This window comes from Schistocerca piceifrons, chromosome 2, assembly GCF_021461385.2.
Source record: "Schistocerca piceifrons isolate TAMUIC-IGC-003096 chromosome 2, iqSchPice1.1, whole genome shotgun sequence".
Classification (NCBI taxonomy): Eukaryota; Metazoa; Arthropoda; class Insecta; order Orthoptera; family Acrididae; genus Schistocerca; species Schistocerca piceifrons.
In genome coordinates, this window is record NC_060139.1 from 629,393,216 (window position 1) to 629,416,570 (window position 23,355).

At 43.4% G+C, this 23,355-nt stretch overlaps 1 protein-coding gene across 1 annotated transcript in view; it reads right to left on the minus strand.

The window, feature by feature from the left end:
- The window catches only part of LOC124777343 (fibronectin type-III domain-containing protein 3A), a 317,923-nt gene that overhangs the window by 61,592 nt on the left and 232,976 nt on the right, over positions 1-23,355 (minus strand). Inside the window, exon 4 of the mRNA XM_047252707.1 lies at positions 855-1,008. Coding sequence (XP_047108663.1) covers positions 855-1,008 — 154 coding nt within the window. The remainder of the gene's footprint in view (positions 1-854; positions 1,009-23,355) is intronic.

The window sequence follows — 23,355 nt, forward strand, 5'->3', positions numbered from 1 at the left end:
ATAATTTTTCTGTACATTTTGTCCCCTTATCTGAGTTCAGAGAACCACATGCCCTATAACAGAAGGAAAGTTAAAAATATACCTCATTAGCCATTCTTCCTGCATATCATCTGCGTTTCTAGATTCATGGTATGGAAAGTTCTGTTAGCTACATGGCAAGTACCAGTCTTTGGTGTAAAGCTGTATGAAAATAGTAATGTACTGTAACACATGTCTCAGTATGGATAATTTCAGTTAAACATGTGGTATTGAACAATTTTCTCCCCCCCCCCCCCCCCGCCCCCCACCTCTGGTTGTTGTGAGAGACTTGTCTGCAACACAGGTGAAGTTCTAGTTTATGCTGCAAGGTGAGACAACCTGGTTGAGAGTTGGCGTAGCCAATGAATGTGAAAGCCAAATAAAAGTTGTGGTAAAAAAACTAAACAGTTACATCTGTGCCATACTGAAAAATGCATGGGAGGGGCCAATAAATAACATTTACCCCATTTTTCTTTGAAAAATACTGATGTAATCAAGTAAATATTAAGGAGATAAACAGCAGCTGCGTAGAGTAACCAAGGACATAGCCGAGTTTATTCTGAGTAGTAGCTTTCTTCCAATTTACTGATACCGTACTTTATTTTTGATATGGTAAACAGGTTACATTTCTCATGATATGCTTATCTTTTGTTAACATATACTTGATTTGTTCCACAGTCTTAGCAGTTGTTCTAAATGGCATACATGGAACATGATGAATCTATGAAAAGCTTATGAGCTGGTATTATGACCAAAATTAAAAGTAAGTCATCACAATATATCTGAAAAACAAAAAATAGCACATTTAATGATCCTTTCATCAAGAAAATAGCTACCTTGCTGGGCTGTAGTAGCAGAGGGTGGCACATGACTCATCACTCCAGGCTGTAGAGGATTGCCGTAATGAGGGGTGTGGAAACTTGGAGGTAGGCCTTGTGGTGCAAAGAATGGCTGGTGTGGCTGGTTTGAGCTAGTCCCTGGACCAGGACCCTAGAAGGGAAAAAAATTGACTGTCAAAATGTGGAAGAAACACAACAGAGACCATTGGTAATTTCATGCATTCTAAATACAATATATTTCTGAAAACCATTTGGGAGAATATTACATCAACTTTTTAATATGTGTCATGCTCTTTACCAATTCCCTTTATGGTGTTCTGTTGGTTTTATTATTGTACTCCACAGGTTCAACTACAAGCAATATTACCTGCTATCAATTTCCTGCTTTACAAAATTGTTTATTCTCTTGAAATAATGACCCATAAAATGAGGAATTATATCAGTTAAACTGTGTACAATTTATTTTCCTGAGAACCGTTTTTGTTGTCACAGTTTATTTTGAACATTAGCCCCATTAAGTTCTGTTTTATTTATATGAGTGAGAAAACGTTAAACTGGTAGTGAAAAACCAACACCGTGTTCTAGGCTTATCTCCTCTCACTGCCACGTCAGTGCCAAGGGAACAACTGGTTTGTCTCAATAACACTAATGATTATAATACATATCCATATGTCATCAGGCATAGTCCCCTATAATCTGAGGTGAGTGGCTTCTCTCTCTCTCTCTCTCTCTCTCTCTCTCTCTCTCCCTCCAGGGTTTTCTATACTGTCTCTCGACCCCCCTCCCTCCCCACACCGGTTTGTCATCTTTATTCAAGATCTACGCATTACGACCTGGCCACACCTTTTTTGCACTGACATATGCCAAATTACGAAAAATTGATGCATAGTATATGGTTTGATGAATTCCACAGCGACAAGACAACTAAAATTATTTAAATGAATCAGGATTCCATCAGTCACAACAATAAACGCGAGCGTTGACAACAAATAAATTTTTTTCTCGGATTAGTTAAGATCTCTAATGCAACGATGATTTAACAACCGCTATAAAAGACATTTGTAAATGCATAAAAGTAACTACGCTATTGAAGTTTCTCCTCCTAATATACGTATGTTCATTTCGCGTTCCGGGGATAGTTTGTACAATTAATCGTAATGATGTTGAACGAGTCATTTTACATTTACATTACACATTCATATGTAGATTAAGCTCTGTTTCTGAATTGGGAGTCAAGGGAGAACACGAGTAAAAGTCAAATAGTTCACTTAAAATACAACTAGCGTAGGGCAATCTCAGTAGGCCTACACTAATTTACCACAAAACAAATTTTCTGAATATAGAAACGTTGTTTTTACATTATCTGAACACAAACTGTAGAGCCATAAGTAAATAACAGCAGCTTCCACAGTACTTTTCTGTTACAATACGGATCACTGTTCTGACAGATGTGCGCACCTGAGATGGTTTGCAGTATGCTATATTATTAGTATTTAAATGAGTGGCACGAGATATCTGCGTAAGTTCCTCGCGCTTGATCTGTGAACGAACAGTAAACGGTTGCTATCGCACGACTTAGAGCAAATATCAGCTGCTTACCGCGTCAAACACTTTCACATCTCATGCTATGATGCGCTGGCAACAACAACAAACTTATCTGGAAGGCGCCTTACTGCCAAGGCTACCAACTGTTGCGTAGCGCTGCCGTATGAAACGCAGTAAATTGTTTGCTAATCACAAGGGGGCTCCCAAAACCGGATTTCGTGAACCGTTTCCCAACTCTCTTCTGGGTGGACATGTAAACACTTCAAAATCGATTCTGGAAATCCGCTCCTGGTTGCCGATTTTCCAATTCCGCAATCGATTTTCGCTCCCATGTAAACGCAAGCGGTTTTGAAACGTGCTTGGGCTGTCAGGTTTCTTGATTTTACAAATTTTCGGCTAATTATGGAAGGTGTGGCTTTTTGTACTGTGAAGGATAAATAGAAATATTGGACTGAAGCAATGGCGGTTCCTGAGTATACATTCTGGGAGTTCACAACTTTCTAGATTCAGATCAATTTGAGAGCGTGAAATTAATAGCATCTGCTGTATAACAGTTATGCTTACCAACAAATGTATACAACTACAGTCATTTCAAATAACAACATTAATAATAATAATAATAATAATAATACTACGCATAACTTATCTGACAAAAGAAAGAACTGTTTTTTGTGGAATTTTGTTGTTTTGTACATAATTAAGTACACTTTAGAGCAATAACGAAATAATTTGTAACCTTTCGCAGCTCTCCATTTCGCATTTTTTGCAAGTGGGAGTTCTCGTTCTTCTCCATTTTTCGGACAAACGTACAAGTTCTATAAGAGATGTATTAGATCACGAATTTATATTCTTACGCTGAACCCACACAACTTGCGCTAACTACACACTTCCATGTTAAATGATCGTTTGTAGTCACGCTTATTTTATTTCGTCACTCTCTCGACCAAAGATTCTGTTCTCGGAGGCACTAGTTCATTTGCAGCTAACTCTTCTTTTACTGTTCCCCGAAAGAGATTTTCACTCTGCAGCGGAGTGTTCACTGACACGAACCTTCCTGGCAGATTAAAACTGTGCGCCACACCACAACTCGAACTCGGGACGTTCGCCTTCCGCGGGCAAGTGCTCTACCGACTGAGCTACCCAAGCACGACTCACGACTTTTTACTTTTCTGTTAGCGTTTAAATGAGATTCAACATAGTTCATGTTTACATTGTACATGAAAGCCAATTCCCACCCAGTAAACAACCAACTCCAAACACAAAGTGCCGTTTGTGGAAATGATTAAACTCGAGTAGTAATGTCTACCAACATGATCACTTGATTAGAATACAAATGAGGCGCCGAGATCCATAAGGGCATAAAGCACACCGCTGTCGATCCCGCATCTAATTGAATATCGAAGAAACCAGTGATACAGCTTTTCGTGAATTTTCATATATGCTATGTGGGCCTGCAGCACAGATAAACCTGACTCACCGTAAGTTGAACAGATTTCAGAAGCATGAATAAATCCTACAAGATCACAGTCGTCGTTGATGTGCTTTAGGCCTTAATGATTCTCACAAGGGAAACTCCCAATTGCAATCCCCTCAGATTTAGTGGTAAGACAGTGGATAGCCCATCAAAAGCTGGACACCGACCAAGAATGGAAACAGGAAGAAGGTGAACTGAACTATAAAAAAAAAATCAAAATAGAAACAGTGAACGGTCTGTGCTTAAGAAGTGCAACATTACGCATATACTCAGAGGCGCGGCGTCGTGGTTAAACGGTCCCGGTGATGCTGTGTGAAGAGGATGAGTCGTGTTCAAAACTCTTCATGTAAGGTTTTCTTTTTTTCGCAACATTATGAACTGTCCGTCATGTCGGTGAACTGTTTGTTCTCTTTCCGTAGTCTTGGCAGTTGTCGTACTATACATTGATAATAGTGCCTCAAATGGATTACTGCATGATAAAACTCATAACTTAATATGCCATGATTCATTCAGAAACCCACAAAATAGGTTTACTGTCAGTACGACTTTTTTTAACATGGGGCGTGAGTCGTGCTTGGGTAGCTCAGTCGGTAGAGCACTTGCCCGCGAAAGGCAAAGGTCCCGAGTTCGAGTCTCAGCCCGGCACACAGTTTAAATCTGGCAGGAAGTTTCAAGTACGTGATTGCTGCTTGTTTGTGGCTCTGCAGGTGGTTTGAAATTGCATTTAAGATAACGTCACTTGTGAGGTTTTCTGTATATGTCAAACGTGTTTTTATTATCATCGTCTTTCCTTAAGGTTATGTCGATCTAAAAGCAAATCAAAATGTAAATAATTTTATTACGGACCACTGATGATGCTTTACCTCAATATAGCGAAACGCTTATGGTGAAAACTATCACGCATTTTTGTAATTGCAATGACAGAACAAAAACACTCCCAAGAATTCTATACAAGTGTTTCTCTTTTCTCCAAATGTGTCTTTAATTTCCATGTGTGCTACAGCTATCTTGCTGATAGTCATGCATCATGCACGGTTGAACAACTTTACATTTTTCGTCTGGCCATTCCTGCATTAACATTTTTCATTTCCCACCATTAATTTTTTTAAATTCTGTATTCCCTTTGGCCGCCTTTTATAAAATTTTGGTCTTTCGCTAATTAGATTCAATATTTCGTGCTTTAACCATGAATTTCTACTGGACCTTGTCTTTTTTCCTAATTGATCCTATGCTGCCTTTCGATCTCTGAAGGCTACCTATTCGCCTTCTATTATGCTAACACGAATGTACCGAAGGTCTCTGTTTAGAGGCTACCCTCAGCTCCCCTAGAAAACTTCTTGGTGAAGACGTTTGCCCTAGCATGCAGAACTGAAGCACGACTCGTGTGTCGGGTAGCACAGAGCGCATGGTGTACAAATGTACTGTTTTTACGTGAAGTCCAATTCTTTTCCAGGATCTATGATCACTTTATCACTTATGTCTGGTAATACAGATCAGCTACATAAGTGTAGAGGGAATCGTTCATCCTTGCACATCAAAGATTAAGTGTTAATGTGAAACTAATACTGCGAGGTATATGGCGAAAGAACGGCTTTACTTCAATAGTGGCGGCGTACGTATTGCCTTAAAGAGCTTGATCACATCTAGTGAGGTTATTATAAATTTGGAATGCAAAATGATTTGGACGAAGGTAAACGTCAACGGTAGGTCTACCACGGTAATCAAATGCCTCAGGAGCCGTAGTAGCAGAATACTTTGTGCTCAGTTTTAGAAAATTTAACTTGTTGCTATGCTAGTAAGGCTTAGAAAAACACAGCGACAGTCTTGTACAGCCTTTAATTGTGTGTTTCACTTTCAGGTCACGCGAATGGTACCGCATTACCACGAATCACTCCATCGCTTCACGCTTGCCTTCTCCGACGGTGATGGCATCTTCCAGCAGCATAACTGTCCGTATCACAAATGGTACAGTGGTTTGAGAACCATCAAGTGAACTCACATTGATTTCTTGTCACCAAACTCGACTGACCTGAAATCGGCGGAACATATTTAGGCCGCCAGCGGGCGCCTATTCCGGGCCCACAAACCGCTGCTCATAACTTAACGGGAAACGTGTGGCCCGTGCGTAGAAGTCTGGTGCTATATATCACAGTGTTTGGAAATGATTTACAACAGTAATTTTTAGTACCTCTTTTACTAATCAATGCGAGTCAATGCACATGGGATCTCCCAACATACTCCCCATTAACCTCAATACACCGCTGGCAACTTAATTACTGCACCACGGAGCCATTGTTTGGGGGTACTACGCACTGAACTCGTGGACAGCTGGTAGCAATACCTTGTTGTTGTTGTTGAAACTTTTACCTCGCAGCGCTACCTTCATGTGGTCGAATGAAGTATAATTGGATGGAGCGGGATCTAGTGAATATGGTGCGTGTGGCGCAACGAATCTCAGTGATGTCAGCTTTGCACTCATGCGTCGCCGGTGTGGGGCCGCACATCGTCGTGCTATAGGAACACTCCTTTCGATCACTCTCCCCGTCTCCATTGCTGAATTCTGCATCGAAGTGGTGTAAAGGTGCGTTTACACCTGTACGACTTGCGACCAGCCACCGTGCGGCTGTGGGGACAAAGGACATGCGCTAAAACTTAGATCAAATGATAAAACCCACCCTCACGAACGTAAAACTAAATCAGCCAACGAGGCGTTGTTAGATAAAATTAGCGGTACGAGTACGGTAACCCAATACTCCGTCGCTGGGCAGTCAAAGTGGGGCAATGCACCAGAAGAGGGGCCACTGTTAACCACGCGCCGCACTGATACTGAGGCGGGTCTTCACGGCGCAGGAGGTAACCGTGGGTCGCCCAACAGTGACCAATGCGGAGCCGGCAGAGGACAACTGATTCCCTGCGAGAGGCCCGCATGGAAGACTTCCACACATTCGTAGTCTTCTTAATGATACGCAGTTTGTTTTGCGTACAGTTATGTCATTCAGTCTCCCAAAGGCGAAAAACCCCGCGGCGTAAGACAGAACGAACGTCAGGTTCAGAGATGCCCATCTCCGAAAGCGGTTTCCGCATAGCCTGTGTGCCCAGCCTGTTGGCAAGTTTGTTGCCTGGGATTCCGACGTGACCTGGGGTCCAGACAAACACCACTGAACGACTGGACCATTCCAGGGCATAGATGGATCCTGGATGGTCGCTACCAAAGGACGACGAGGGTAGCATCGGTCGATACTTTTAGGCTGTTCAAGGTGTCAGTACGCACGAGAAATAGACTCGCCTGGGTATGAGCGGATGTGCTCAAGAGCACGAAATATGGCCGCTAGCTCTGCAATGGAAACACTGCAGCCATCGGGCAAGGAGTGCTATCCTACATGCCCTTAATGAACATAGGCAAAGCCAAGGTGACCATCGGTCATCGAGCCATCAGTGTAAACCACTTCATGGCCCCAGTATGTGTCGAGAATCGAGAGGAAGTGACAGCAGGGAGTCGCAGGGTTAACTGAGTCCTCAGGGCCATGTGAAAGGTCCAGGCGAAGCCGCGGCCTAGGTGTACACCATGGAGGTGTACGTGAATGGACCTCAAGTATCGGTGGTAAAGGGAAGGACTCCAGTTCAGACAGAAGGGATCGCACGCGAACCGCGATCGTTAGCCCTGACATGGGCTACCGATGCGGAAAACGGACTGCCGCGGGTGGGAAAAGGAGACGGTAGTTCGGACGCGCAGGAGAATTCAATGGAGGGACTCCAGCCTCCACCAAGACACTGGTCACTGGACTCGTTCTAAAGGAACCTGTCGCTAGGCGAACGCCACAGTGGTGCACTGAGTCGAGTAAACGCAACGCCGAGGGCGCTGCCGAACCATAAACCACATTCCCGTAGTCAAGGCGGGATCGAACAAGGGCTCTGTAGAGCTGCAGCAGCTTAGAGCGACCTGCACACCCCAGTTGGTGTTGCTCAGGCAGCGGAGGGCATTGAAGTGCTGCCAGCATTTCCGCTTAAGCAGACGAAGGTAACCAGTCCTAAGAATCGGTATGCCTCCACTACAGTGAGTGGATCGTCAGTAAGATAAAGTTCTGGTTCCGGATGAATGGTACGACGCCGACAGAAGTGCGTCACACGACTTCGCGGCTGAAAACTGGAAGCCGTGGGCTAGAGCCCATGACTCCGCCTTGTGAATGGCTTCCTGTAGGCGACGCTCAGCAACACCAGTACTGGAGGAGCAGTAAGAATTGCAGAAGTCATCCGCATACAGAGAAGGCGAGGCAGATGGCCCCACAGCTGCCGCTAGACCGTTAATGGCCACCAAAAATAGACACTCAATACAGAGCCCTGCGGGACCCCATTCTCCTGGATATGGGGGGGGGGGGGGGGGGGAGGAACTATGGGAGGCACCAACTTGGACACGGAAAGTACGAAGCGACAGGAAAATTTGCATAAAAATCGGGAGCGGGTCTCCGAGACCCCACTCGTATAAAGTGGCAAGGATATGATGTCACCAGCTCGTGTCATATGCCTTTCGTAAATCAAAAATGACGACAACCAGGTGTTGGCGTCTGGAAAAGGCTGTGCGGATGGCAAACTCGAGGGACACAAGATTATCAGTGGTAGAGCGACCCTGGCGGAAGCCGCCCTGACATGGAGCATGTAGGAGACACAACTCCAGGACCCGACCCAACCCAAACGCCGACACACCATACGTTCGAGCAGCTTACAAACAACGTTGGTGAGGCTGATGGGCCGATAACTATCCACATCAAGCGGGTTTTTACCGGGTTTCGGAACTGGAATGATGGTGCTCTATGGCCATTGCGATGGAAAGACGCCATCGCACCAGATCCGGTTGAAGATGACTAGGAGATGTCGCTTGTAGTCAGATGAGAGATGTAAAAAAAACATCCAAACCAGTTAGATCAGTGGTAGTCTAACTGCGGCTGCGGCCCGAATCAAATGTTCGTGTGGACCATGGTTGAAAGGAGTATTTTATAATAATGTGCTTATAGCAACTAACAGCCGAATATAAACACATCAGCTAGCGTTATAAATTTCTTAAAGCACATTTTTCTTATTTAGTAACAAACAAAAATACGTGTGTAGGCAGTAATGTTTTAAGATGGGCTGAATTTTAACTAACGGTGGATAATTTGCCTATGACGAATAAAAAAAGCTGGTAGAAGCCGACCTCGGGGAAGATCAATTTGGATTCCGTAGAAATGTTGGAACTCGTGAGGCAATACTGACCCTACGAATTATCTTAGGAAACAGATTAAGGTAAGGTAAACCTACGTTTGTGGACTCAGAGAAATCTTTTGACAATGTTGACTGGAATGCTCTCTTTCAAATTCTGTAGGTGGCAGGGGTAAAATACAGGGAGCGACAGGCTATTTACAATTTGTAGAGAAACCAGATGGCAGTTATAAGAGTCGAGGGGCACGAAAGGGAAGCAGTGGTTGGGAAGGGAGTGAGAGAGGATTGTAGCCTCTCCCCGATGTTATTCAATCTGTATATTGAGCAAGCAGTGAAGGAAACAAAAGAAAAGTTCGGAGTAGGTATTAAAATCCATGGAGAAGAAATAAAAACTTTGAGGTTCGCCGATAACATTGTAATTCTGTCAGAGACAGCAAAGGACTTGGAAGAGCAGTTGAATGGAATGGACAGTGTCTTGAAAGGAGGATATAAGATGAACATCAACAAAAGCAAAACGAGGATAATGGAATGTAGTCGAATTAAGTAGGGTGATGCTGAGGGAATTAGATTAGGAAATGAGACACTTAAAGTAGTAAAGGAGGTTTGCTATTTGGGGAGCAAAATAACTGATAATGGTCGAAATAGAGAAGATATAAAATGTAGACTGGCAATGGCAAGGAAAGCATTTCTGAAGAAGAGAAATTTGTTAATATCGGGTATAGATTTAAGTGCCAGGAATTCGTTTCTGAAAGTATTTGTATGGAGTGTAGCCACGTATGGAAGTGAAACATGGACGATAAATAGTTTGGACGAGATGAGAATAGAAGCTTTCAAAATGTGGTGCTACAGAAGAATGCTGAAGATTAGATGGGTAGATCACATAACTAATGAGGAGGTATTGAATAGAATTGGGGAGAACAGGAGTTTGTGGCACAACTTGACTAGAAGAAGGCACCGGTTGGCAGGACATGTTCTGAGGCATCAAGGGATCACAAATTTAGCATTGGAGGGCAGCGTGGAGGGTAAAAATCGTAGAGGGAGACCAAGAGATGAATACACTAAGCAGATTCAGAAGGATGTAGGCTGCAGCAGGTACGGGGAGATGAAGCTTGCACAGGAGAGAGTGGCATGGAGAGCTGCATCAAACCAGTCTCAGGACTGAAGACCACAACTAAAACAACTACGTAAAGTTCGCCGATTGCGTCAGGGGCCGAGAGGTATGTAGCGCAGTGACTGCGGGGTTAATACAAATGAGAAGTGGAATATTTTAGGGTGTTTGTCTTCCAATGCTGGCTACTCAAGAGCGTGCACAAGTAGTACCGATCAGATGCTGTGGTATGAATTGCAAACGGAAGTGAAAAGGATTCACGAATGTGCATTATAGAGACGGTCATCTTCAAAGGTGGTAAAAGTCTGTAGGAAGTAATATGAAATCAAATTAAGGCAGTTGTAAAAGTCGTACAATGTAACGTGTACTGCAATACTGAGTAATAGATAAATGACATTCAAAACATTTAGTAAACATTTGTCAACGTGTATAATAATGCAATTACTGTTGTTAATTAATATAACATACTAAATTTATGTAGGTTACTAATTAATAGTAATATCGGTAGCGGAAGGTCAGGTAAAGTGGCCAGGTCTGGTAAAGTGGCCAGGACAGGAAAAGCGGCCTTTGCACGTTTCGTACCATGAACACTGCTGCTGCTTGCCGAGAAGTGGTCAGATTAGTTACAATATACATCATCAGTGTTGTCATGAGATTGAGTGAGGAAGCTCGTCCTGTCATTTTTCAGTAATTTTATTTTTTGTTATTTGTTTTTGTGTTTTTGAGTCTTCTGGTGTGCGGTAAGTCATTCATTTATAATATCCTTGTTAACGTACTTTCTTGCAAAGTAATCATTTCTTTTACAATATCTGTGTTTACACAACGTCTTTTGATCCATAAATATAGGTCATTTTTACTTATTTCAGTCTGGTAGTTTCTTCTATGGATCTCTGATGTCGACATGGCGTTTGATCAGGGAAAGTAGCCACACTGTCGGGAAAAGCAGCCAAGGCGATCACCCCAATAACAGTTACCTCCAAAAACACGCATAACGCAACACGTAAAACTAATTTCTAAACCATTTTGTATGAGCCGCCGTTCTATCCTTTTGTGATTTTTTTGAATGAATTAAGTTAAACTATTTAAAATCGTCTCTGTTCAATTTATTCGACCTAATACAAAAGTCCGATTGAAAACTGATAAGAGCCGCCTGGTATTCTTTCAGACAGTAGAGTGTGAAGACGATTGGAAAATGTGCCCGGAAATCAGAAAAACCAAGATGGGATCCTGCTGAGATGGCACTGATTACTACCCGCATGATACCTTATAAAATTTAGATTCAAAATTTGTAAGTGGTATGCTTTTAACAATAGCTACGGTTTGGTCAAAATGAACACCCCCCCCCTTTTTCTCTTCCAATATGGCCCGAGATGCCGCTCAGCAGTGCCAGTGTTGGCTCTTATGCAAAAATAGTTTTACGACCACTGATTTAGATTGATTGCAGTACATCGGAATTTCACGTCGCTTCATACCAAATTTTAAATCAAGGAACATATCACTGCGCAATTATTCTTACCTAACTAATTGTTTTTGTGTTATCATCCTAATCTACTGTATAAATCCCAATTTTGTCTCGTGTGGACTTCTCGGTGTTTTTGTGTCATTAGTTTTTTCCTTTTCCTCTTCCTCTTCGCAATTGAAATGAGATACGGTATTTCTTGTGAGGGAAAGGCCGTTCTATAGCCATTCTGGTATGGATGGGGCTAAGTTACATATAATGGCATGCTGTCTTCAAATACTCTAACTGACGTCCGGAAAATTCTGATATGGTGCTGTATCTTAAAGTATTTGAGTGAAGATAAACTATCCGAGCCATATCCGTGAAAAGTATTAAATCGAATAGCTGTATAATACAACATGCGTATTTCATTTTACTTGGGTCTTTCCTTCGGTATTTAAAGAACTGAAAGCACGGTATATGTCCGGACTGGACGAATGTTAACACAAAAATCTTCCTTGTAGACCAATAACTTCCAATGATTTCAAAAAGAAGGTGTCTGGCGCAGTTGTTAGATCGGTTACTCCTGCTACAATGGCACGTTATCTAGATTCAAGTGAGTTTTAACGTGGTGTTATAGTTGGCGTACGAGCGATGGGACACAGCGTCACCGAAGTACCAATGAAGTGGGGATTTTCCCGTACGATCATTTCAGGAGTGTATCGTGGATATAAGGAATCCTGTAAAACATAAAATCTCCGGCATCGCTGCGGCTGGAAAAAGATCGTGCAAGAACGGAACCAACGACGATTCAAGAAAATCTCTTCAGAGTTTAAACACTTCCACTAGCCACCAAACTCCCCAGACATGAACATTAGTGAGTATATCTGGGATGCCTTGTAACGTGCTCTTCAGAAAAGATCTCCACCCACTCATAATCTTATGGATTTATGGTGTCAGTTCCCTCCAGTACTACTTCAGACGTTAGTTGAGTACATGTCACTCGTGCCGCGGCACTTCTGCGTGCTCGCGGGTTGGCTCTGAGCACTATGGGACTTATCAGCTGTGGTCATCAGTCCCCTAGAACTACTTAAACCTAACTAACCTAAGGACATCACACACATCCATGCCCGAGGCAGGATTCGAACCTGCGACCGTAGCAGTCGCGCGGTTCCGGACTGCGCGCCTAGAACAGCGAGACCACCGCGGCCGGCGCTTGCTCGCGGGAGCCCTACAAAATATTAGGCAGGTGTACCAGTTTCTTTGGCTCTTCCGGAAGATGAACTGCAAGTATGTGAACCAAGCAGAGATTGTTGCTACGACAGGAGCAAATGAACAACACTAATGTTACTTGGAGACGTAACAGGTAAGAAAGGGTTGCCTGTAAGGATGAGGTTTTAATTTCAGCAGTGTTGAAGAGTGGAAGGACTAGCCCGACAGACTTTTAGAAGTCTTGGATTCAGTACCGCATTCACGTGTGATGCATAAAATGTGTCCTTATGAGATACTTACTAAGACAACATTATTCTCATTAGGCAAAGCGCAGCACAGCACCCTAGACTGAGAGTTACTAAGCCAAGTAAAAATTTAAACTGTGCCCCTGGTAATGGCCAACAAAAGACAATCAAGAATAATGGAATGTAGTGGAATTAAAAGCAGGGGGTGATGAGGGAATTAGATTAGGAAATGAGATTCTGAAAGTACTAGACGAGCTCCGATATTTAGGGAGCAAAAAACTGTTTTCCCAAAGTACAAAAAAAATGGTTCAAATGGCTCTGAGCACTATGGGACTTAACTTCTAAGGTCATCAGTCCCCTAGAACTTAGAACTACTTAAACCTAACTAACCTAAGGACATCACACACATCCATGCCCGAGGCAGGATTCGAACCTGCGACCGCAGCGGTCGCGCGGTTCCAGACTGTAGCGCCTAGAACCGCTCGGCCACCCCGGCCGGCTTCCAAAGTACAGAGGATACAAAATGCAGGTAGGCAATAACAAGAAAAGTGTTTCTGAAAAAGAGGAATTTGGAACATCGCATGTAAATGTAAGTGCTAGGAAGTCTTCTGTCTGAATTGTAGCCTTGTGACTAACTGGAATGTGGACGATAAATAGTTCAGACAAGAAGCTTCTGCGATGCTACAGAAGAACGCTGACTGTTAGATGGGTAGACTGAGTAACTAATAAGGCGGTATTAAATCGAATTACGAAAAGAAAGAAATCTGAGGCACAACTGAAATTAACGGAAAGACCAGCCGGGATGTCCGCGCGCGGTAACACAGCTTCCGGGATTAGCGGAGGTGCACCTGCCAAGAATCGAATCCGCCCGGTGGATAAACGATGAGGACCGGTGTGCCGGCCAGCCTGGAAATGATTTTTATGCGGTTTCTCCCATCTCACTACGTGAATGCTGGGCTTGTACCCACGTCCTACATCAGATAAACGATCGCAGATATTTAGCAAACTTTTGCACACAATCACGTGGAATAACACTGGACGCAGGGGTGCGACCACAGAACATAGCTACGCTACACTGGGTGCAACAGGAAGCGCACCCAGTCACCAATATTGCCAAATCCAGAATAGGATGCATCTCTGAATAATATGGGATAAGACCAGGAAAAAGAACAACAACTTAAATTGACTAAAAGACAGGACTGGTTTACAGGAAGAGCTAGGACACTTAAGGATCATCAGGTTGGTAAATGATAAAAGTGTACGGGGTAAACACTGTAATGGAAGTACAAATCTTGACAACATTAAGAGGGTTCAAATTGACCTAGGTTGCAGTAATCATACAGAGATAAAGAGGCTTGTACACGACAAATAAGGTTGAAAGCGGCACCAAACCAGTCTTCACACTGAAGACAACAACATCCAACCCAGCTAATTACGATAGGACTATTAACATACTGGGTGGTTATAATTAAAGTGCAGCTATTCACGTAGTCCAGTGTTGTCTGTAATTATCGTAAGGCAGCGAAACATCGTAGATATACAAACGCGTCAACGCGGGACAGATTTACGTTGGAAAACAAATTAGTTCCCACTGTGCTCACCAGGTACAAATGTGGCGCAGTGCATTGTTTGTGTGATGGTATGACATCCACGCTGTCATTTGACAAACCATAACGAGAGTGAAAAGTATGACTGTCGAGAAGAGAGATCGTGTGCTATTAGTGAAAGTGTTCTATGTTAACGGAAGAAATTACAGCGCTGCACTGAGAGAGTGCCGCCGACTGAAGGGTCTGATGAGAGGCTCGATGTCGTCAAATGGTTTAAAGATGATGATAAAGGAATCCGAAAACACAGGTGAACTTGGCGTGGCACCTAGAACAGGAAGGTGTTCTACCTCGGGTGGAAGTTCCTGACGAGGTTCATGTTGCTATAACTGACCATGCATCACGTGTCCCGGGCAGAGTTACTGTTCGTGCAGTGACGCGAGAATTCTCCATCGCATGGTCAACGGTACGGAAAGTTTTGCGGTCTCTTAACTGGTAGCCGTACAAGACCGAGAGGGTGCAGCAACTGAAACATCATGATCCACAGCAACGTTCTGAATTTGCTTTTCGGTTTCTGGCACGGATCGAAGCTGATTACATGTGATCGGGCAATAGTCTATGTAGTGACAAGGCACATTTTACACTACAGGTTGTAGTGAATACACAGAACTTCCGAATATAGGGTACTATTAAACCACGTGCTGCGCACCTAGCGTCACTGCACTCTACGTATGTGACTAGCGGTGTTGATTCACAAGCACCTTTATTGTCGGTTCGTTCTTCTTTGAAGAGAATACACTTAGAGGGCCTGTCAGATATACCGTGACGTCTGCACGTTACCGATACCTTTTTTTTTGCAGTATGTGATGCCTGGTTTGAGGAAGCAGCTGTGCGGAAATCACAGTTTTCAAGGAAGATGGGGCAACACCTTATGGCGCTCGCCCAGTGAAAGATCTTTTTAGTACAACCTTCCACGAAAGTAATCTCCAGAGGTTTCCACGTGCATGGCCTGCAAGACCACCTGATATGAATCCTAGTGGCTTTTGGCTCCGGGGATATCTAAAAGGACGTGTTTACCAGGGACACGTCCGGTCTCAACCTGATCTGAAGACAAGTACACAGGGACATGTTGTTCCGATTCCACCGGAATTGCTGCGGACAAATGCTGGTCACGACGTTTTACAGATGCAGCATCTCGCCATGCGTCCAGTGCTCATACTGAACAAACTGTGTAAGCAGCGGTTAATAACAAAACCAACATTATGCCTTTCTCACTTGTTTGACTTTTTCTGCCCATCTCCCGTTCCTAACACATTAAATATGGAAACATTTCTATAATTCGTTCTTGCATTCACAGTGCCCGATTTTCTCATGCTGACCAAAACTGGAACTTCGTTTTTCCAGTGTAAATCGGTTCCGCATTAATGCCTTAGAAAAAATAAGTTTCGCTGCCATACGATAATTACAGCCCACTCTGGATCTCTGTGAGCAGCTGCACTTTAATTATAACCACCTGTTACAATATAAACTTCATGGGTAATGTTACTTAAGTCTCAGTCTTCACCAAATGATGGTCTCATTTAGGAAGAAGTCTTATTCGCGAACGCAGCATCGACAATCAGACACACATAAACTAGCTCTAATATGGCAAAAGCAGTACCCTTCATAAATTCTAAATACACAGTCCAGCTACATTAATGTGACCACCGCTTACGTTCGATGTCAACGTGCAGATAACCACTAACAGACGGCAGGTGGCAGCACTAGCAGTGGAGGACATATAAAGCGTGTCGGAAGGGAAGGCGCGTAAAACCGTACAATCGCTGTCGTAATGCGGAAACTAAGCGATTTGGTTCAAATGGCTCTGAGCACTATGCGACTTAACTTCTGAGGTCATCAGTCGCCTAGAACTTAGAACTAATTAAACCTAACTAACATCAAACCAGTCTCAGGACTGAAGACCACAACAACAACAACCACCTAAGGACATCACACACATCCATGTCCGAGGCAGGATTCGAACCTGCGACCGTAGCGGCCGCTCGGCCACTCTGGCCGGCAACTGAGCGATTTATCTGACTTTCAAGAGGACATAATACTAGGCTTTCGGGGTAATGGGTGGAAGCCTTTCCGAAACAGGTAAGTTTTTAAACTGTTCACGTGTGACCGTGGTTAAAGTATAACGTGCATGGCAAACTGGCGCTATCCACAAATGACACCGAGGCAACTGTGAAGCTGTAGATGACAGGGGCGAATGATGATTGCAGAGAGGTGTACGGGAGAATAAGCGTGCAACTGTTGAGCAACTGATCGTCCAGATGAAGCAAGACACTACCAACAGCGTCTCCTCAACAACTGCTCGAAGAATATTGCTGCGCTTGAGTCTGTGCAGCAGGCGCCTGGTTCGTGCACCCATGCTGACTGGTTCACCGGCGATGAAGCCTGGAATTCACGCCTTCACTACTAGACGTCCACTGTGTGGCGACTACTGGGCGTTCAGATCACGTTTTACGCACCATTGGGCAAATGTCTGTCAGCATGTACGGCGTGACACGTCTGAAAGCAAGCATCCTGCAACAATCGGGAAGGTCCTTGCCAGAGGCAGACCCTGTGTGATCTCGTCATTTTGGAAGGCACGCTGGATCAAAATACGTCTGCGTCTATCCTTGTGGACCATACCTACCCCTACGTGCATTTTGTTTTTCCTCGGTACTGTGGCATCTAGCAGCAAAACAATGCAACATGTCACACATTCGCAGTGTACATGCGTGGTTCGAATAGCACCGGGATGAGTTTAGCGTACTCCCCTGTCCCCCAAACTCCCAGGATTTAAACCCAAACGAGAATATGTGGGACCATCTCGATCGGGCTGTTCGCGTCATGGATCCTCAACCGAGAAACTCGACGCAGCTGGCCACGGCATTGGAATGGGCATGGCTCCACATCACTGTCGATACCTTCCAGAACCACACTGACACTCTTCCAGCAGGTCTCGCAGCGGTGTGCGCTGCGAAAGCTGATTATTCAGGCATCTGACATATTTTCAGATTGATGTGACAACAGTGTAATTCATAGCCATGATTAAAAATGGTTAAAATAATTTTTGTCATTCAAAGACCTTGGAATAATACTACATAGAGATGTGATGTGGAAAGATCATATAGTTTGAGTAGCGTGTAGGAAAATGTCGTGATCAGTTTCATTAAGACGAAGTTGGGAGAAAGAAAGTACCTACAAGTACTTCATCGACTTAAACTGACATATTAATCAATGTAACGAAATGTAATACAATTTAATGCCGACAAATAGGTGAGATGGGATGATAATACGGGACAATACTGTTGTCTATCAGTAACCATAAACAGTAAACTATGTGGGAGCATACATCTGGAGTTGGAGCGTCTTCACGGATCTGTATCAGGTAACAGCGAATGCTAGCCAAATTCGTTGAAAGAATCGTGAATAAGTGTAATTCAGCCACAAACGTGGTCGCTTAAGAAGCGTTCAATCGATCTGATCTGCACAACAGTTCGTCAGTCTGGGCCCTTTACCAAATTTTATGAAGACAAAGTTCAGGAAAGTATTATAAGGTTCGACATGAGCTTGTTGGATAAGTGTGACAGCGCCACAGAAATACAGAAACATTGATGAGAGACACTTCCTTAACGACATTAGCCATCACGCATCAGCTTACCCTGTAAATTCTATCAGCGATACACAATTTACATTCTCCTAATATTATTTCTTGTAAAGGGCAAACCTGAAACTGTGAAACAAAACAAACGGGCCACGTGTGAGTAAATCTCGCGCTCTGAGCGTTATGTACAAACTTTATTATGTAACAGAGAACAATAATAATTGTATGTGGCTCATTGGCTTGGTGCAAGTCTTTCCACTGGACGCCGCTTCCGCGACCAGCGTGCCCCTAACCTACCCCTGTTATTCAGCCTGGGAAAGGAACCTACAGTTTAACGTGAAATCAGAACCACGTCTTGTTTCAGGCGACTCCTCAAATCGTTAAGACATGAAGGATAAGTTAAAACGGTGAGAGACGGCCGAAGTGGCCGCGCGGTTCTGGCGCTGCAGTCTGGAACCGCGAGACCGCTACGGTCGCAGGTTCGAATCCTGCCTCGGGCATGGATGTGTGTGATGTCCTTAGGTTAGTTAGGTTTAACTAGTTCTAAGTTCTAGGGGACTAATGACCTCAGCAGTTGAGTCCCATAGTGCTGAGAGCCATTTGAACCATTTTTTAAAACGGTGAGTGAGTTTGCGAGTATCGAAATATGTGAGAAACGGTCGAATCTTTCGATTGCACTGACCTAGAAGCTTAAATTTTTCACATTGTTGAGAGACTGTAGGCCTGATTATGAGTAATAAGCTTGATACCTCTATCCGGTTCCTGAAAAAAAGGGTTCTTAGAAGACTGACAGCCAACAAAGTGATCCTATAAGGGTTCAGTTTTTACCGATTGAAATACGGACCCTTAGAAAGCGACCAATAAAGGAGCGTGTTTGTACAGCACACAATTCGGTCTTACGGCAGTTAATTTTCAGTCCTATTCTTGAATACATTTTATCGAGTTCATCCATAGGGATTTATGTGGTATTTGTGTATTCATGAGTTGCGTGCGGTAAACGCAGTAACATGAACTGAGGCGACGTTATTGCCAAAGCGTCTAAACACGACCAGCGTGCTGTTATTCCTTTCTGGACTGTCGAAGGACAAACACCGATAGACATCCATCGGAGAATGAAGAGTATGTATTGGGCAACGTCCCTGTCGAAAAAGCACCGTTGTGGAATGGCGTGCCAAGTTTCGCGCTGGTCGCGATTCGACACAAGACGCCGGTCTCCATCACTGGGGTGCAGTACCGCGCAGCGCTGAAGGAATTACGGCGTGCAGTGAAGGCAATATCGCAAGCGTCGTGGCGCAGAAGTTACGCCAACTCAAGTGGGAGATACTCGAGCACCCGACCTACAGTCATCTCTCTCCATGCGATTATCGAAAAAAAAGGGAGACCTAGAAGGGTTGACAATTCCTGTCGCACGAGGATGTGCAGGAGGCAGTTACGGATTTCTTAACGCAGCAGGACGGCGTTTTTTACCAAACGGGTTTTCTCAACCTGGTGCATCGATGGGATGATTGCGTGAATCCTCATGGCTATTTTGTCCGACTGCTATACCCATTCTGGACTCTACGGCCATCGAACGGAAACTTTATCATTGCCCCATATACTTCATCCCAAATCAGTAACTTAGAAATGTCTTCAAAAACAGCAGAAAAATAGGTGTTAAAACGTACTCATCTCGTTTAACTTCCTTTCTAATTCCATAATTTCCCCCGTCTTGGTGCCTTATAACTGAAAAGGCAGGTTCGCCGTAAATTTCGATTAGCATGTTATTTGTGGACTTGTTCCATGGTTTTCGACTAGTATCATCACAGATTTTATGAGATCAGAGTCAAACTAAATCAAAACCCAGTAACTTCAGACAAAGCTGAAACCCACACTCATCGCTTACGTCTGAAACTATTCTCCCTCGTTACAGATGAGCCATCATACTACAGTCATTTCCTGTTCTCAGTCAAGTATATTTTCCATACCATTACTAAGAATTTTGGTAAAAACATTGTATATCGCCAGCGAAACGCTACAGAGGACATTACTATGTCTGGTGTATTAACAACATCACACTTTCGTTCCAAATATTTGGTATCCTGTTCCTTCATAGGTATTCCGCGAATAATTATTCAAAGTTTCAGTTTCTCACAAGTCTCCCACGTTTTAATACCTTTTTTATCATCTCGTCTTTTCCGGATATTTGTCGTTTTTGCCTGTATCGAATGCATCATTTTCTTCCACTGACAATATTCCAGAAAGGCATTCGCTCTCTAAATTTATTACCTGAGTTTCTCTAGAAGTCGATTAATTATACTAAGTATCAATTATTATTACTTTGAACATCATCATAGTAGCACCTCTGTCGTTCATAGTGGTGCCACCTAGTATGCTAAGTGATGAGTGCTTCTCTGTTTGTTTTACATTATTTGTACTTCGGATATCTATGAGTGTTTTTCTTACATCTTCTCTTCCTTCTTCCTGATGTCTGGCTCGCACGGATTTATGACATTTCTGTTTCGTCCGCTAAATACTGTACTCTCTCTTCACCACTTAAGGATTATTTTAGTTTCACTGAAACCATTGAGGTCGGCGATCTGAAAGATTTTCAGTACTATACTGCCGGATGTGTTTAATACTATGAGACGTGTCCCAGGCTAGAGAATTCTCCCAGTGGTATTTAACAGTTTATGGCGTTTTTGACGCAATTCCCATAAGGGGAAATTTAACCGTCCTGTTGTTTACGACTATTTGTGAAGAAACCGTATAAGATCATACCGGGCGCGAAAGCCCTCGGGGTAGGGAGGGGGGGGGGGGCACTGAACATCTGTCACACGTTCGATAGCCATTTTATTGGTTTCTCCTGGCAGAGGGTACAGACTGTAGACTAGGACAAATGAAGCAGGCTAAAGCGATTCTTGTGACGGAAAACTCATAAAAGTTCACTTACTGACGTCTTATCATTTTTCGTTCCGCTGAAAGTGCCCAACTCATACAACAGAACAGTTCTTTTATTCAAGAAGGTTGCAACATCACTTATCAGATCTTTGAATTCTGACAAAAACTGCTGAACTATTAACCTGTCACTGATTTTTGTGTTTGAGATGTAATTGAAGAAGAGATCGCCAACTTTTATAATCTAGGGTGGAGAGAAACGGCTAGATAAGGTCAGAGCAGTTGGGGGAGATGGAATCTACCAAAATTTACCAAATAGGTCGGAAATACAGCGTTCTAGATCTACGGCATTAAAAAGGCAACGAGCGCATCGAAGTGTGTGAATTTAGACTAGCTTGTCCCACCTAATACCTATTATGCTAACGAGCACAGTTTCTAAAAATTAGCTGATGTAATGGTTTCAGCTGAACAATCAAAAACAAGCAAATTTTAAATTCCTATCCATGGCTGGTTAAGTTAGAGGCGAATTTTAAGTGAGGTTTATGGGGTAAAAGCTTGGCCGTTAAATCAACTAGGGTGGTACCGTAATGTCGTTAATATGTTCAGATAATAAGCTCAGCGAGCTTTTGTTCTAACAAATAAACCAGTAGATCAATGTGTGAGAACTAAAACAATAGTGAGAAAGAAAACAGAACATTTAAACAACTTTTCCTCAAATTATATTTTTAAACAGCAAATGCTCGTAATTCCTGCCACCAATATCGCTACATACAATAATAAATAATAGGGCTGCTAAGTCTTTCGAAACCGCAATGCTAAACACACCTAAACTCGTTCGCTTAGCGGATAAACTGCGTGCTCGTCGCTGGTTGGCTGTCTTTTTATGGCCGTAGCACCACAACGTGCATTTCCGACCTACGGCTATCTGGAAAATTTTGCTCGAACGACGTCTCCTAGCCTGCTCTGAGCTAGTCACCAAGCTGTTTGCTCCACCCTGCATTTCCCCTCTCACATTCAAAGACTGAATAACAGTTTCGTTGTTTTCTTAGCGCAACTTCATGGAAATCTTCGCCAGGACAGCTATAAAAAAAGTGTAGCTACAGGGTGTCCAGCGAAGAAGTCCCTGCTTTCAAAATTAAATACCTCAAAAACTAAGATAGTCAGACGATTGCAACAGACGGTATGTTTATTGTGAAAGCTTTAAGAATTTTATACAAAAGTTTTACAGATGTTTCGGAATAGTTCGAAATGCTGTTAACAGCCCTCTGCAGCTCGTACGGTATCAGCGTGAATAATTAAACTCGTCCCTTGCAAGGAGTTTTTGCAATCATAGTACAATCTTTAAGAAGTTTCCACCATTCGCAATGCAGAGGTGGCACAAACCAACAGTGCAATCTGTTGTCACATACTGTACTGTCTCAACGGAAAATAGATTCAGGTGACACAGATCGCAGAGTCAAGCTAGTCCGGCGAGGTAGGATGGTTCTGGTAGACAATGCCTTTCAACGTGGCCTACAAAAAGTAGTCGCAAGGAGTCAGATCGGGCGAATATGGTGGCCAGTCAGTCCATGCTCTAGTAAATTTGCAGCAATCCAACGCAATAACTATTCCTCTGTATTCAACAAGAAATCGAAATACCCGTTCATTGCGATGTGGTCGGACACCTTCTTGATTAGACCACTCGGTGCCTGGTCAATTCTCCAATGCTCTGTGGCGACAAATTGTTCCAAAATTGCAGCGTAACGTTCACTTCTGATCTTCTCACACGAAAAAACGGCCTTAACGCTTCTGTTACGTACCGCAGCCCCAACATAAACTTTAGGGAGAATATAATGGTTTCGCTCCACACAAATGGGGACTTTAGGACTCGAAAAACCGCCATTTGTGTGTGTTTCATCTATGAACTAGATGCAGCCAGCATCAAATCCTTCACTATCAATCACTCTGACAATCTCGTTCGCAAAGTCAGCTCTTTGTCACTTAGTTCGTACAGATATGGCCTTATGGTATTTGATTTTGAATGGAAATATTTGTCGGATATGTCTCAGTATTTTCTGCTTGCTGTAACGCTTCAAACCTGTATCTGCTGCAGTTCTACGGAGGAATTTCCTCTGCCTTTGCTGAATAATTCCAAAAGCTGGCGACATTTTCACAAGTAGCTACAGTTTGCCTGGGGGCAACATACCTCGCTAGATCACGAGCCACACTGCCTGTCCGTTGGAATTTGG